Source organism: Triticum aestivum, chromosome 5B (assembly GCF_018294505.1).
Source record: "Triticum aestivum cultivar Chinese Spring chromosome 5B, IWGSC CS RefSeq v2.1, whole genome shotgun sequence".
Classification (NCBI taxonomy): domain Eukaryota; kingdom Viridiplantae; phylum Streptophyta; class Magnoliopsida; order Poales; family Poaceae; genus Triticum; species Triticum aestivum.
In genome coordinates, this window is record NC_057807.1 from 299964350 (window position 1) to 299980907 (window position 16558).

The window sequence follows — 16558 nt, forward strand, 5'->3', positions numbered from 1 at the left end:
GAGTTGGTTGATGTGTATCATATGGTGTTATTTTAGTACGAACTCTTGGTTAGATCGATCGGAAAGAATAACTTGGTGTTATTTTAGTATGAACTCTAGGATAGATTGATTGGAAAGAATAGCTTTGAGGTGGTTGCGTACCCTACAAACAATTTCTTCTTATGTTCTCCGCTACATAAGAACTTTGGAGTGATTCTTCATCGCACATTGAGGGATGGTTATATGATCCAATTATATTAGCATTATTGAGAGTTTGCACTAGCGAATGTACATACTAAAATAACACCAAGCTATTCTTTCCAATCGATCTATCCAAGACTTCGTACTAAAATAACACCAGATGATACACATCAACCAACTCTAATGTCACCTAGATACTCCAATGTCACCGCGAGTATCCGTGAGTTGATTATACGATATGCATCAAACAATTTCAAATTCATAATACTCAATCCACACAAGGAACCTCGAAGAGTGCCCCAAGATTTCTACCGGAGAAATAAAGACGAGAGCGTGCATCAACCCTTATGCATAGATTACCCCAATGTCACCTTGGGAATCCACCAGTTGAGTGCCAAAATACATATCAAGTGAATCAATATGATACCCCATTTTCACCACGGGTATTCATAGCAAACATATATCAAGTGTTTTCAAATCCATAAAACTATTCAATCTGATTTTCCTCCAAATTGACATAATAAGTTTAGTTAGCTAAAAATGGCATAATTACCTAAGTTAGCTCTAAAAATGACACAAATAAGGAATAAGAAGAAGAAAAACAAGGAAGAGGAGAAAAAGAAAGAATAGAAGAAGAAAGAGAAGAAAAAGAGAGAATAAAATAAGAAGAATGAGAATGAGGAGGAAAAGGATAAAAAGATAGAAGAGAAGAAGAAAGATGAGAAATGAAGAAGATGAAGAAAATATCTTCTTCCTATTATTATTCTAGTCTTCTCTTCTTCTTCTTCTTTTTCTAGTCTTCTCTTCTTCTTCTCCTTCTTCTTCTTCTTCCTCTTCTTCTTCTTCTTCTTCTTCTTCTTCTTCTTCTAGTCTTCTTCTTCTTCTTCTTCTAACTTTCTTACTCCCATTTTTACAGGTTTGACTAGCTTCATGGAAGCAGCATCCGTGGACTGATAGTGTATAGTTATTGTTTTCATTTGTATTGATGGACTTGGGGGCATGACGCGTAGCTGGCGTCATATAGCAGACGACAAATAGGAGGGCATGTTTACCGTCCGCTGGCAGACGGCAAAGGCTGCCGTTAGCCACCTAATGTGGCTAACGCCTGCTATTTGCCCGTCCATATTCTTTGTCATCTGCCACCGACGGCAAAGGTTCTTTGTCGTCCGCTTTGAGGAAGCAGACGACAAAGAACCTCTTTACCATTAGGTTCTTTGCCGGGCAGCTTTGAGGAAGCAGACGGCAAAGAACATGTTTACCATCAGGTTCTTTGCTGGGCAGCTTTGCCGTCGATGGCAGACGGCAAAGAGGTTTGTTGTCCGCTTTTGGTGCCTTTGCCATCTGTCATGGCAGACGGCAAAGAAGCTGATTTCTGTAATGCATATACCATTGGAAGCTTGAGAAGAGGAACTGTACACGCGCGCTCCTCCTCCTTCGCTCGCCTCGCCATGCGTCGTCTCGTCACGAAGTGTGTGCGCTGCGGGTCGCGGAAACGAACCGAGCCAAATCTTGTTTTTTCGGTCAAAAATGGTTACTTAATTATGGATTAAGTAACCCGGCGGTCTATATAAAAAGGCACTGGCATGTGGAGTGAAACCTAACTTAGTCACTCCGGCACAATCCTAGTCGTCGTCTATTTCTTCCTAGGATAATAAGGTTTTCGCCTAGGAGAACGATAATAAGCGACTGCTCCCGATCTGTCTCCATCTTCGTCCTACTCTGCTTCCACTACTTCCCATGTATCGACACCATGGTCCCCCTATATCGACACCATGGTCGAAGACGCCGCCGTCAAGAAGGCGATTGCAGATTACACCGAGGTTGTTGTTGTCGCCATCGCGTTGGCCTGACCAACCATAAGGTATGATCTATTCATCTCTCGTTTATTCGTTTATTAATGGCCAGCCTTTCGCCAACTTTCATAGTAGTAGAGGAATAAGACAAGGATGCCCTTTATCGCCTTATCTTTTTGTTCTTGCTATTAATGAACTTTCTTTGAGCCTCCACGATGCTATGGTCGAAAATCGCTTGTCTGGTATCTCTCTTGGTCCTTACCGTCCGCCTATTCACTCCATACTTTTTGCTGACGATTTATTAGTTTGTGGCAATGCTACGGTACAGGAAGCTAATCAACTGGACAATCTCATCAACCATTTCTGCTCGAATTCTGGTCAGACTCCGAATTGGGGCAAATCTTCTATTCTGTTTAGTGCTAATGTGTCCCAGGCTTTAGCTCAACAAATCAGGCATATTTTCCCTATTCTTATCATTGATAGTAGATCTACACATCTTGGGCACCCATTAATCCTCCCAGCTAAAGACCGTGCTTCTGCTTACAACTTCGTCTATGATAAATTTAAGAACAAGCTTCCCACCTACAAAGCGAACAAGTTGTCCCATGCAGCGAGGCTCAAGCTTATTAATTTTGTGTTTGCCTCCATCCCTGTCTATTACATGTCCAATATCCTTTTCACTAAAAAATTACTAGCAAAGCTCACTTCCATCATCAGAAACTTCTGGTGGGTTGGAATTAGAGAGGAGCCAGGTGCTAGAGCTATGTGTCTTAGGGCCTGGAAGGATCTTTGTACTCCTAAGAAGGAGGGTGGCCTTGGTATTAAGAACATGCTTGCTATGAATCAAGGCCTACTCTTGCCTCAACTTGGAGGATTGCTGAAAACCCTGAAGGGCATCTCTATAAAATTCTTAAGTCTAAATATTTTCCCGATTCTTTCATTTGGAAAGCTTCTACTAACATCTCAAAATCTGTTTTCTGGTCCTCCATTCTTAAAGTGATGCCTCTGCTTAAATCTCATGCTTTTATTCAGATTTCACAGGGGAATAGTTTTATTTGGAGTACTCCTTGGTGTGCTTATGTATGATCATCTCATAATCCAGCATAGCAATTACATTTATCCTGCTAAGATCTCTGATCTTTGGCTTCCTGGACAAAAAACCTGGAATGTGCGGCTACTTAACGATCTCTTTGAGCAACCAACTGCTTCAACTATTCTTGCTACACATATTGTCTATGATGACTGCAGGGATTTTCTTTGTTGGGACTTGACTCCATCAGGAAAATGTACTTCCAAAATCACATACAAACTATGTCTCCAATAGATTCACTCTCACCAAGCCAACGCCCCAAGACAGGTAGCCCCAATCATCAAGGATATTCTACAGCAGGTTTGGAAGCAAAAGCACATGGCCCCTAGGATCCAAACTTTTGCTTGGTGACTTCTTAGGCGAGCTCTTCCCACTGGCATCAGGGCAGGTAAGTTTTCTGTTCATATTAGTTCCCATTGCTCTAGGTGCAGCCTTGATGAAGATGATCTTCATTTCTTCTTTCTATGCCCATTTGCTAGAGCTGCTTGATTTGCATCCCCCTGATTTATTAGGACTGATTCTCTGGTGTAGCACAATTGTTCCATTCATGATATCATTCACGCTCATTTAATTATGAATCACCCACATGCAACTGTAGAAAACATTTTCACCTTCCTGTGGTGTCTCTGGAAGGCAAGAAATGATGCTCTATTTTGCAAGAAATACTCTTTTCCTCACCAAATTCAATATGCTTCTCTTGCCATTTCCTCTTTACAGATTTTGCAGGACTCAACCATGGAAGGGGAGTAGAATTCAAAGCCTTCCTCTCATGGCCAACAGAATCAAATTGTGCAAGGCTCAACTATAAGATCTGATTTGCTCATTACAGGTACCAAAGTTTACTCCGATGCCTCTTGGCAAAAGAAAAACAGTTCTGGAAGAGATTATTCTCCACCTATAGGGATAGGAATCTACATTGCCCACCAGGGGACCAACATCATAGGAATATCATGATTCAGGCTTCGGCTGATGATACTCATTCTCCACTTGTGGCAGAAGCTTTAGCTTTGTAACTAGCAGCCAAGGTTGCTCGAGTTCTCCAACTTCAGCGAGTCTCTTTTCTCATGGATAATCTTTCTCTTGCAAAGATGGCTGCTTCCAGGAACTTAAGCAGCAACAACACTCCATGAAGATGTCGAACACCGATTAGTAGCTTTCTTCATGACACTCATCCACAACATAATGCTAGGAATATCAATGGTATTGCTCACAACGCAGCTCATCATGACACCAGCTCATCATGACACTCATCCACAACATCATGCTAGGAATATCAATGATATTGCTCACAACGCAGCTCATCAGGTTCTCAACTCTAGGCTAGAACCTGTCATTGGTTGTACTCATCCAGCTCGTAGCAATAGCCCTTGTCATACTATGCTCCAGATTCAGAATTTTCAAATTGAGGGCTTTGTAATTCATTCTATACTCCGCATATGAGTTGAATAAAATTTTGGCGCTTGATGGTGCTTTTCTTGTGTTCAAAAAAAAATAGTTGTTTTGTCGTGCTTACTAATTACTTATGAATTAGTATATAATTGAAAAGGTGTTGATATGTCCAACAGTTTAGGCATATGTTACTTACATAGAAAATCAATTGATACATTTTTTTCTTTCGATGTAGTTGCTATAATTATATCTGCCCTTTTTCTTTAGTGTCTTTGCTATAATTTCAAATTCATTTCGTGTGATTTTTATTTATTGTGTTGTAAAAATTGTGACTTATTTATTTAATTATGTGCCTTGTTTTCTTTTTATTTGTTTATTTAATTTATACGTACAGAAAACATTTAATTCTTAATTCTTTTGGCAAATAAAAGGCAAGACCGGTTGTTCACACTGCCCAGATTGGCACAGACGTGAGGCGAACACGACCAACTGACAAACCAAACAGTGATTGACACAAACATGAGGCGAACACGACCAACTGACAAATCAAACGATCAAAAAGCGGACAAAATCAGCACGTTGGAGTTGGCCTTACTTTCGGCACCCGAAAGATGGAAGATGGTGAACTCTGCCCTACATACTGATTTCACAACTTTACTCGTCACTGCCAGTTTCTCAAAAATTAAAAGCAACTAATACAGTACTACTATTCCCTCCGTTCGAAAATACTTGTCATCAAAATGGATAAAAGAGGATGTATGACAAGTATTTCCGGACGGAGGGAGTACATCAGTACGATTATTTATTTCTGCTGTGTCATTTCTGATAGAAAGTCACACGCGTGCATGGTCCACGACAAAAGGTACCCAAGCTGAGAAGCGCGGCTAGCAGATCAAATCGAGTCGAGCTCGAAGCACAAACGCCGAAAATCCTCTAGCTCTTCTGCCACTAACTAGTCTACTTGCCTTCGCGTGGCGGTGGCGGTGGCTGCGTTTCGTCTTGGCGCTTCTGGACCTCGCGGCCGACGGCAGGGTCGCCGTGTCCGACGGCCACCTTGGCGACCTCCGTGGCCGGCGTGCCGGGCCTGGCCTTCTGGTACAGCACCAGGTAGCCGATGGCGCCGACGATGCCGAACCCCATCAGCGCCATCGTCCCGGGCCCGTACGGCAGGCGGCCGCCTCGCTGGTGCAGGACCTCCCCGGCGCCGCCACGGCCCGGCGGGCGCATGGACGCCTCCACCCCCGCGGCCCGGACCTCCTCCGGGCTCATCTTGTGCGTGTCGGCGTTGCGACGCCACTCCTCCGTGCCGCTCTTGGCCATGCCTGCGTCCTCCTTTCGCTTGTCACCGGCGTAGTACAGTACGTGCGTGTGGTGTGCTGCGTGAATCCGTCTTCTGCGTGGGTGGTTCTGTCTGTGGCGGAGGCTCGTGCGACGGCTGCTGTATGTAAGCGAGAGCTTCGTGAAGTGTGTCATGACTCATATGAGGTGGTGTAAAAGAATGCAACACGTACAAGGGGCAGGTGTTGCAAGCTCGACGAGGCGGTGCCAGCTGCTGCCGCGTGCGCTACTGAGAGGTGCACATGTGAGCGCTCCATTCGGTGGCGAGTTATTGAAGCTGTGACCGGAAGTACAGCGCATGGGCAACCTAGCGGCGTCGGAACGCCTGAATGGAGCGTATTCCCAATCAAACAGTAAAGTAAAACAAAACTGTGACACCCGTCTGCTTGCATTTTAAATCCTTTTCATTTTCAATAGAGATTGCCTTTTCAGTTTAATTTTAAGTTCGGCGGTGGTCTGAGTCTCTGCTGGCCCGCGAGACCTATATCGCGCTTACAGAAGCTACCCTCGTCTGAAGGGTCTACGGATAGCTATCCATATCGAGATTACTGTAGGTTTTTTTAGTCCCGTTATATCTCACTAATACAAATGCCCGTGCGTTGCAACGGACGAAAAAACTTGTAAAATCTACTCTGTGTGTCATTATGCACAATTTCATACATGTAGTTTTCTTGAACCGTTCATACATGTAGTTTTGATAAACATCGGTAGTGGCTTATGAAATAATTTGTCAATCGATTTTATTTTTTCTTTTTGAAAAACATGAATATTTCTTTATTTGAATTTTTTTGAACAATCTTGAAAAAAAATAGAACTGAAATTGTTTTGAAGATGAACATTTTTTAACACATTTTTAGTGGGATATAGAGAGGGCGGAACTGCTGTATATACTATTCAAGGGTTTAATAAGTAGTCCAAAGTTTTATAAGAATTTTCAAAAGTTTGGAATGCAAACACGATTTTTATTATGTTGCTTTTAGAGATGATTAGTTGTTTGGTTTGGAAGAGTATTTTATAACAACAAGAAAGAAAATTGATGTGTTTACCAAAACATCCATCAGCGCAGCACGGCGGGAGCACGAAGGCGCATGCCGAGGTATAGAAGAAATGCATATCCTACTTTAATGTCCATTACTACAGCGCATGCATGGCCATATAAGGTCTGACCAATTTATCTTTAACCCTTATAACCAACTTTTGCTTGGAGGGTTAGTAGGACGGTGGTACCCCAATACCACCAGGAACTAAAAATCAGGTTGGACACTTTAATGTCTCGTAAAGAGACGGATTCTTGTTTGAGTGGGAGGTGACATTTGCGTCGATAGCGAAATGTTTGTGGTGAGTTCATCAATCGGAAGACCCGTCAGCTCAGCCTCTCTAGGTGTAAGTGTATGCACTTTTAGCGCTTCATTCATGTTGCCACTTTTCATGTTCGACGCCACCGTCGACGATGGTAGGAGTTTTAGTGTCTGCAGTTAATTTTTTTTATGAAGCCACACCCATGTCTTGAAGACACCTCCTTCAACATCACACTATCAGCGAATGCAAGAGTTGTGATTCATTGAAGTGGGATTGTTTATACAAAATTTATTTGTTAATATTCAAAAGCAAACAGGTTTTTAGTATGTTTTTCTAGAAAATGTTGGTTGTTTGTTTCATTTGCAAAACTATATTATATTCCTTTTCTTTTGCACTATTTAGACTTTGCGTAAACACAAGTACGAGGCCACCTCGCCGCCGGGCTGGATCGGTGTTCCCCGGTGGGTTTGCTTGGTGAGCCCCAAGTTTTCTCATCCGCGAAATCAGTAGTGGCGCCTGCCTGCACTATTTTTTTGAATTTTCTCTGATGTGGGTGAGCTTCACTGGCTCTCTCTTCCTTCTTGAAGATTTATTAGCTCAAACTCTTGCTGCAACCTTTCTATTAGGCTGGGCACACCCATGGCTGGCTGTAGCAATTTTTTCTAAATATTTGCCTCATCTCTCTCTCCTTTAAGATTGATTTCTGTCCACGGATCTCGTCTCTCTCTCCTTCTTTAAGATTGATTCTCCCCTTGGTGCCACCTTTTTTTTTTGAGGGCAAAAAGAGAGCTCATTCATTCATAATACGGGTACAATCATTCTCAATTACATGAAGTATATCTGGTGGCACATTCTTTGGCAGAAAAAAATCCCCATGAATTCTAGCATGAGCAGCCAGCTCATGTGCAGCCACATTGCACTCTCTTTTGATTTTCCTCACCTCAGATATACTGAAGTCACGCATCAGGCTTTTAGCCTCTTACGTACTTAGCCCACCACTTGGCCTTGCTCCTTCCTTCAGTGTTCATAGCATTCACAACAGCAGCACAGTCAGACTCAACGTATACCTGTCCCCTGTGAACATTTCTCAAACACTTGAGTCCAATCACAAAGGCGCTTGCCTCTGCTTCCTCTGCATCGTCGCATGCCTGAACATGACAGCCTACAGAAAATACAACTGATCCCGTGCTATCACGAGCGACCGCCCCAGCCCAAGCCGAGCCCAAAACTGAAACAAAAGAAGCATCGATGTTCAGTTTAATACAAGCTCCTTGGGGCCTAGACCATTGGCATTTTGGCTGTATAATTCTTTCTGGTGACGACTGCATCTCGGTAACATGCAATGGTTTTTTCCCTTTGATATCACTTTCAGCGGTGGCTTCAGAGTTCAATGTTTCCCAATAATTCTTTAGGAAAAGGACCGAGTCTGAGATCTTTGCTTCCCCTTTATTATGTACAATATCCTCCCTGAGATGCCATGACCACCAGAGAACCAGTAGCAGTTTTTCAAGCATGTGTCCAGAGCATTGGCTTAAAGCATTTAACAGCCAATCCGGGTTAGGTTCGGCAAGTACTGGTTCTTTTGGTAATGCCCAATGTTCTCTTATCTTTTCTCTAAGAGCTCTAGCCTTGGTGCAGTTCACAACAACATGGTGAGCATCCTCTTTCTCTATACCACATATATTACATATTCCATCAATTTCCAGGGACCTGTGCTTTCCATACCAAATTCCATAGATTTTCCCTTCCAGTGCTGATGCTACGAGACGAACCAACTATTTCTTCCTGTTGCTTCAAGTTCATACCCAATCTATAAGCACTTCTTATCGTGAAGATGCCATTTTTCTCATAGTTCCAAGCTAGATGGTCTTCAGTCTCATTGACAGGAATCTTTATTTTGCATATTTCCTCGGCGTCAAAATTATGGAATAGCTTCTCGATAAGGGGGACATTCCATTCCCTTGCTTGCGGCAACATGAGTTGATTAACCCATCTGATTCGGCTCCAGGTCTTAAGAGATAGAACCTTGAGTCATGATTGCCTTGGGATCCAATTATCCCTAAGGATTTGGATACTATTCCCATTTCCAACTCTCCAAACAACACCTTTCTTCAGGAGTTCTAGGCCAAATTCAATCCCTCTCCACACAGGAGACGCATCGTACGCGGAGACCGTGTCCAGCAAATTGCCATTCGGATAATATTTTGACTTCAGAATCCGAGCACACAAACTCTTTGGTCTCTGAATTAAGCGCCAGGCTTGCTTAGCCAGCAGGGCCTGGTTGAAAACCTGCATGTCTCGAAATCCCAGGCCTCCATGACATTTTGGTTGTGTCATTTTCTCCCATGACATCCAGTGAACTCTTCTTTGATTTTGCTCGTCACCCCACCAAAAATCACGCACCATTTTCTCGTATTGCTCACAAAAATCCACACTCATCTTGAACATACTCATGGTATAAGTCGTTAATGCTTGAATCACCGATTTGATCAAAATATCTTTAGAACCATGGGACATAAATCTTTCAACCAAATTAGTGAGTCTTTTAGTGAAGTGCTCAAAGATAGGTTGAAACTGGGACCTCTTCATGCGCCCCTCGGGTGTGGGCAAACCCAAATACCTCTCCTCAAAAGTGACGGAGCTAATATCCAGAATATGCTTAATCTCATTCTGGACCTGCGAAGGGCAAGCTCTGCTAAACAACATGGGACATTTACTTGGGCTTAACAGTTGGCCCGTCCCGTGCTGAAATTTGTTGAGGGCATTCTTGATACTCCTTGCTTCATCACTATCAGCTTTAAAGAAGAGAAGGCTATCATCTGCGAATAGAAGATGGGAGATACCTAGGCTCCCTCTCGTCACTTTCAAAGGGGTGATCTTACCAGCAGCACATTCAGCCTCAAGGGCACGTGATAGACCTTCAGCCAAAAACAAGAACAAATACGGACTTAAAGGGTCACCTTGACTGAGACCCCTCGAAGGTTCGAAGAAATCCAAGATTTCTCCATTTAGCTTCACTGCATATCTCATAGACCGAACACAGGAACTTAAAAGTATATATAAATTGGGATGATTTCATGTCGGGGACCGAAGTGGGACTATTCAATGAGTAAGTCAACCTTGTTTTTGACCAAAGGACTTGGGTAGCTGCTGGCCCGTGAAAAAAAGACTAGTCGTGAGTTGGAACCTGAAATCGCTCTAGCACCATCTTTTTTTAAACAAAAGTTAGGGCCGGCCCATACGGTGAACCTACGATGCCTCGCATAATCTAGCGAGGGACGACTACGGACGAAACCAAGGACGGACGAAATTTACGGTGGTAAGAAGCAATAGCCTCTTTATTAGTAGGTATATATAGAGGTATAGATATAGAGGTATAGATATAGATATAGATATAGATGTAGGAGTACGTTTTATGTGTGGGTTTTTGTCGATATTTTGGGGTTATTTGTATTTCTTTTTATTTTATATATCTTCTTTGGGTTTTTTGTTTTTTACTTTTTATTTTTATTTTATTCGCTTTTCCTTTTTTTCCTTGGTTTTCAGCGGGTTCCTTCAGGAATTGTTTCCACTGTGTTTCAATCTTATGCGTTGGTTTTTTGGTGTTTTCTTTTTCTTTGGTTTTTTTATCGGTTTTCTTTGGTTTTGTTTTTTAACACATGTCTTTTTAGTACACATGTACCTTTTTACTGTACACATGAAAAAAAATATGCATGTCGTACACTTTTTAAATACGCGGTTAAAATTTTCTATTAGTTATACGATTTGATGTCTATTTTTTCATATACACCATATATTTTCCATATACATGAACAAATTATATAATTTGTAACATTTTTAAATACATGATTAATATTTTCTTTTATTTTTCGGTTTCTTTTGTTTCTTTCTTCAGTTTTAAACATTATAGGCATGTTTGATGTCTACCTTTTCCGTATACATCTAAAACATTTATTTGATATACATTTAATATTTTCTAATACATGATTAACATTTTTTAATAATGCCACATGCATTTTTATGAAAGGCATGAACATTTTTGGTTGTATGATATCAACGCTCTTCATATACATTTGTAACATTTATTTTATATGTTTTTAATTTCTTTTCAAATATATGTTAAGCTTTTTTATAATGTCACACAATTTTTTTTTGAAACAAGTGATCATTTTCAAAATATAAACAATATATATTTTTAATATGCCATCAACATTTTTTGAATTAAGATAACAATTATTTTACATTGTGTTGGCATTTTTTCGAATTTTTGTTTGTTTTTATGTTTGGAAATATATGTATTTAAATATTTATGAAATATGAATAAAACAAAAACATAAAAAGGGAAAAGGAAAAAAACAGAAAAAAATATGAACGAGGTAGTGGACGAAAGAGGAAAATTAACAGACAGGTCTTCAGCCTTTGTTGAACTGAAGAGAAGATGTTAACTATGGGATGGACTAATTAATGGGTCGCCCTTCGTAGTCGCAGTCGTAGGCTTTCTAGCAGACAACTGCAAACGTGTGGAGAGCATCTTCAGCCGTCACGTGTCACGTGTTGGACACATCCGCATGGTCTTTTTCAACGCGTTTTGGGTTTTTTCTGTTTTTCTGATTTTGCTTGAGTTTTCTAGGTTTTTGAAAGAAAAAGAGTGTGTTTTTTTCTCGCGTGAGGCTCACCATGTGAAAAGCACAAATATGCTTCTCCGTGAAGCACAGTTGTGAAAAGCATAACTATGTGCTTCAACGGAAAAAGCACATACAGTTGTGCTTTTTAAAAAGTGAAAGCCATAGTTGTGGTGTGCTTTAAGAAGATTAAAAAACATCATTGTGCTTCCATTTTTTGTGGAGTCCGTGTTTCTTCGATTATCCTATTTTCTGTATTTTTGGTATTTTTCTGGGGGGTTTTGTCCAAACCTATTAATATGAGATGTAATTTTGAAGATCTCTACATGAGTAAGGCAAAGATGAAAATCGTCCATGATTTGGACATACGATTCATAGAGATAAAAAGTTTCAAAAAAAATGAATAAACAGGAAAAAAAAAGGCACAGAGCTCCCAGCTTGTGACCAAGTGCCGCAAAAGAAATGCGCCGTTTGTCACAACGAAAAGTGGGAGTGACCTCTATAAGATGTACTACCCTCTAACTAGTGATTTCGATCAAGTATTTGCGAGCTGATCCCTCCCATTCAATGTTAAAACGCACAACTGGGCCGGCCCATTTTAGCCCCTCTTAGCTCATTCGTTTCCCAAAAACCGCTGATACATGCAGTGAAAAATGTTGCTCGTTCTCTTCAAAAAACCTGTCAGCGTGTTAACTTCCACAAGGCCACCACCAGTTTTTAACAGATTTACAAAAATAAATTTTAAAAATGTTCTAGAATTTGAAAACTATCCATGAAATTGAATAGTGCTTACTAATTTAATAAAATTTAATAAAATGTGAATGTAAATATTTTGTGCATTTTTAGAAAAGTTCACGGGTCTGGAGAATGTTCTAAAAAAAGGAACCGGTAGGTGTATAGAAGGGGAAAATTTCTGGATGCATTTCCCTATTAAGTCGGCACCGGATTAAGATTGGAGACCCCCCACAAATAAGCAGACAATAAAAAGCCTAAGAGTGATGACCAATCATATACAAAAGAAGTAACAGAGAAAAACATAGCAGGGTTGTGGCAAGAGAAAAGGTTCCTAACTCGTTGGATAGCTTAATCTATTGGTTGGGGAAAATATTCATGATTATTCTTTTTAAATGAAAACATAAAAATGAATCTGAATAAAATCAATTGAGACCAACAAAAACACATAAGGAAAAAAAACAAAGACAGCCTGACCGGAAAACTAGATTTTATAGTTCATTTTATGAATCTGAATAGAAGAATCCCAAGTATTTGGTCTTTTTAGAAAAGGAGGATAATCCCCGGTCTCTGCATCTGGGCGATGCATGCGGCCACTTTATTAATTATTCTCAGAAGACCTTACAAAGTAATACCACAGTAAGACTAAAGCCACCATCTAAGCAACAAACTGTCGCTACACCTATCCAGTTGATGAAGGGGCGCAGATAGCCTGGGCCTAATACCAAACAGACATCGCAGCCAAACCTAACATCTAAGACCTAAGAACCCATCCAGGACGCCTGCCGGGTATGGATCTCGCCGGTCCGGCGTGCTCTCAGAGGCCGCTGCCGCCAACTGCCACCGCTCCATCTTCAGAATTGTACTGATGCATCAACCTTGGTCGGTCTAGCTATCATCGACGCCACCACGGCGTCCAACGACACCTCCTCCCTGCGCGCAAACAGTTGTGCACGTCGCGATCGCCACTGATACACAGCGCCATGCTACCAAGTACCACCAGCCGACACAACTTAAAGTCTTTGAAAGATCTGTCGTGCGTAGCACCTGCCGACCAGGCATGACAAAGTGTAGCACCTGTCAGTCAGGCATGACTTGACATCTCCACCGAAGCTCCGTGCAAGACAAAGCCGCTCCACTTCTTGCCTCTGACTTCCAGCGCTGCTCCACAAACGATGCTCCCAAGAGAGAAACAACACCGCAGTGCCGCCATCGTCCGATCTGGAACACCAGATCCTAGGGTTTCCCCCAGAGCAGCACGAGTGGGTCGACAGTAGTTACTCGACAATGCCTTCATCAAGGTAACGGCGTAGAACGCCGCCATCGCCTGCCAACGGCTCAGTTTTCACCGGCAACCATGTCTCCCCAACTCGTAGCCGGGACTAGATGGTGGATCGCGAGATCCGATCACCAAGCCTCTGGCCGGCCATCTTTGACGACGAAGATGACCACCACCATTGGCCAACGAGACGATGCGAGATGAAGTAGGGCGCTGCCAGCGTGCGTCCTGGCCAGCACCACCGGCGCTAGGCCCGTCCCGGACCACGCCTCATGGCCGAGGGCAACGGCAAGCGCTGCCACGACGAGGACGCAGACCGGAAGCCCAGATTCGACCCACCCGCGCGCCGCCACGTGGCCACCACCACACGCCGTTCAGGGGCAGCCTCGCCGCCGTGAGGGACGCCGCCTCACGGGCAGCAGGCGCCAGCCCCCGGCGGAACACCGTCGCGCGCAACTGGCCGCCGCGAGATCTGTGCGAGAACGGCGAGTACGCCCCGCCGCCACCTTCCCTGGGGACCACGCGGGCTTCGCCAGTGTCCCCTCCGGCGGCGATGAAGCGGGGGAGGAGCGGGAAGGGACGGCTGGCGGCGCGGTTAGGGTTAGCGGGGGAGGAGCGGCGAGCACGATCTTGGGGCGGTTTAGTTTATAGTACGTTTTAGACAATTGTGTTCTTTTCCTATGAACTACTGCAAATTTTCATATTTTCTTGTGCAGTTTGGCTTAATAGTTCGTTTTAGAAAAGTGTGTTCTTTTTTGTTGAACTACTGCATGTTTTTATATTTTCGTGTGTAAGAGTTGAATTAGAAAAAACAGAAATTAGTGCATCTATTCGGGTTATCACTGTTAAACAACGTTGCTATATGTCAAGGTGGTTCGGTGCAGCCGGTGCAGATATGTATTCAGGTTCAACCGCATAGGCTAGATAGATATTCTGTGTAACAATATTCTCTCTAGTTTATCCCTTGTACTCCAAGTAGCTTATCCCTTGTATCTCAAGTTTCAATCCCAACAAACTTGTACGCTATCAGGGAGTCGCGCCCCTGCCTTTATAACATGCAGCCGTCGCCCTGAACCGGGTACGACGTTTCCACATGGTAATCAGAGCCTAACTCTTCCATCACATCTAGGTTTCTTCTCCTCCGCCGAACCCCCTGCCATGGCTTCCTCCAGCGCCTCCAACCCTACCCTCTCTGGCCAAGTCACCGAGCGCCTCACCTGCACCAACTACATCCTATGGCGCACCCAGATCACGCCACAACTTCGCGGTGCTGGTTTCTTCGGGTACGTGGACGGGAGCATGCCAGAGCCAGCCAAGGCCGTCGTCTCCAAGGACAAGGATGGCAAGGAGGAGACCATCCCGAATCCTCTACATCAACTTTGGATCAGGGAAGACCAGCAGGTACTGGGTTATCTTCTGAATAATCTGTCCAAAGAAGTGCTCGTACAGGTGATCGCGATCACCCACGCACAAGAGCTGTGGGCGGCGTTGGCGAAGATGTTCTCGTCAACCTCTATGTCCCGCGTCAACAACATCCGCGCCGCCCTCACGAACGCACAGAAGGGGACGCAATCGGTGGCCACGTACTTCGCCAACATGCGCACCCTCGCCGACGAGCTTGCAGCGGCGGGGCGGCCACTTCAGGATGACGAGCTGATCTCTTGCATCCTCAACGGCCTCGACATGGACTACCAGCCATTGGTCTTTGCCCTTGACGCCCGCACCATCCCGGTCACCCTTGATGAATTGTTTGCTCAGATGAGTAACTTTGATCAAAGGGTGGCTTTGCACCAAGGGGCTGGGACCGGCGACGGCTTCAAGTCTTCGGCGAACATCGCCACACGCGGCCGCGTCGGCGGCTCCCTCTACCACGGGCCTCCTCGCAACAAGGGCAAGAGCTCCGGAGGGGGCAACAGCAGCGGCCAGAACAGCAACAACGCTCGCGGCGGTAGCCGGCCCTTCTCCACCAACAATAGGGACCGGCGCACCAGTTCCTCCAACGGCAATAGATCATGCCCGGACGCTGTTCGGTGCCAAATCTGTGGCAAGCTGGGACACTCAGCCAAAGATTGCTGGTACCGGTTTGAAGATGATGATGATGCATCATCTCAAGATGAAAAGGTGGCCGGGGCAGCTGAAGCCTCATATGGTGTTGACACGAATCGGTATGTCGACAGTGGAGCCACGAACCACATCACCGGTGAGCTGGAAAAAGTGACCATGCGTGAGAAATACCGCGGCCAAGATCACATCCACACTGCTAGTGGAGAAGGTATGAAGATTGGTCATATTGGTCATTCTGTTATTAAAACCCCTCATAGAAAAATTCATCTCAGAAATTTTTTGCATGTTCCTAGTGCTTCCAAAAGTCTTCTTTCTGTTCATCGCATTGCCATTGATAATCATGTCTTTCTTGAATTTCACCCCTTGTTCTTTTTGATCAAGGATCAGGCCACGAGGAGGGTGCTATATCGAGGTAGATGTGTTCGAGGGCTTTACCCATTGATTCCAGAGATAAGAAGACTCAATAAACAAGTTTTTAGTGAAGGAAATATGCCCTAGAGGCAATAATAAAGTTATTATTTATTTCCTTATATCATGATAAATGTTTATTATTCATGCTAGAATTGTATTAACCGGAAACATAATACATGTGTGAATATATAGACAAACAGAGTATCACTAGTATGCCTCTACTTGACTAGCTTGTTAATCAAAGATGGTTATGTTTCCTAACCATGAACAAGGAGTTGTTATTTGATTAACGAGGTCACATCATTAGTTGAATGATCTGATTGACATGACCCATTCCGTTAGCTTAGCACCCGATCGTTTA

General features: G+C 43.5%; 1 protein-coding gene and 1 pseudogene across 1 annotated transcript; one reads left to right on the plus strand and one right to left on the minus strand.

Moving 5' to 3' along the window:
* Positions 1-4974: 4974 nt before the first annotated feature.
* On the minus strand, positions 4975-5900 carry LOC123111506 (uncharacterized). The gene has a single exon (XM_044532313.1). It carries the CDS (start codon positions 5770-5772, stop codon positions 5410-5412), a length of 363 nt encoding a protein of 120 aa, XP_044388248.1. The 5' UTR covers positions 5773-5900; the 3' UTR covers positions 4975-5409.
* Positions 5901-15357: 9457 nt separating this feature from the next.
* LOC123118188 (uncharacterized) lies at positions 15358-15496 on the plus strand (annotated as a pseudogene).
* The last annotated feature ends 1062 nt before the right edge of the window (positions 15497-16558 follow it).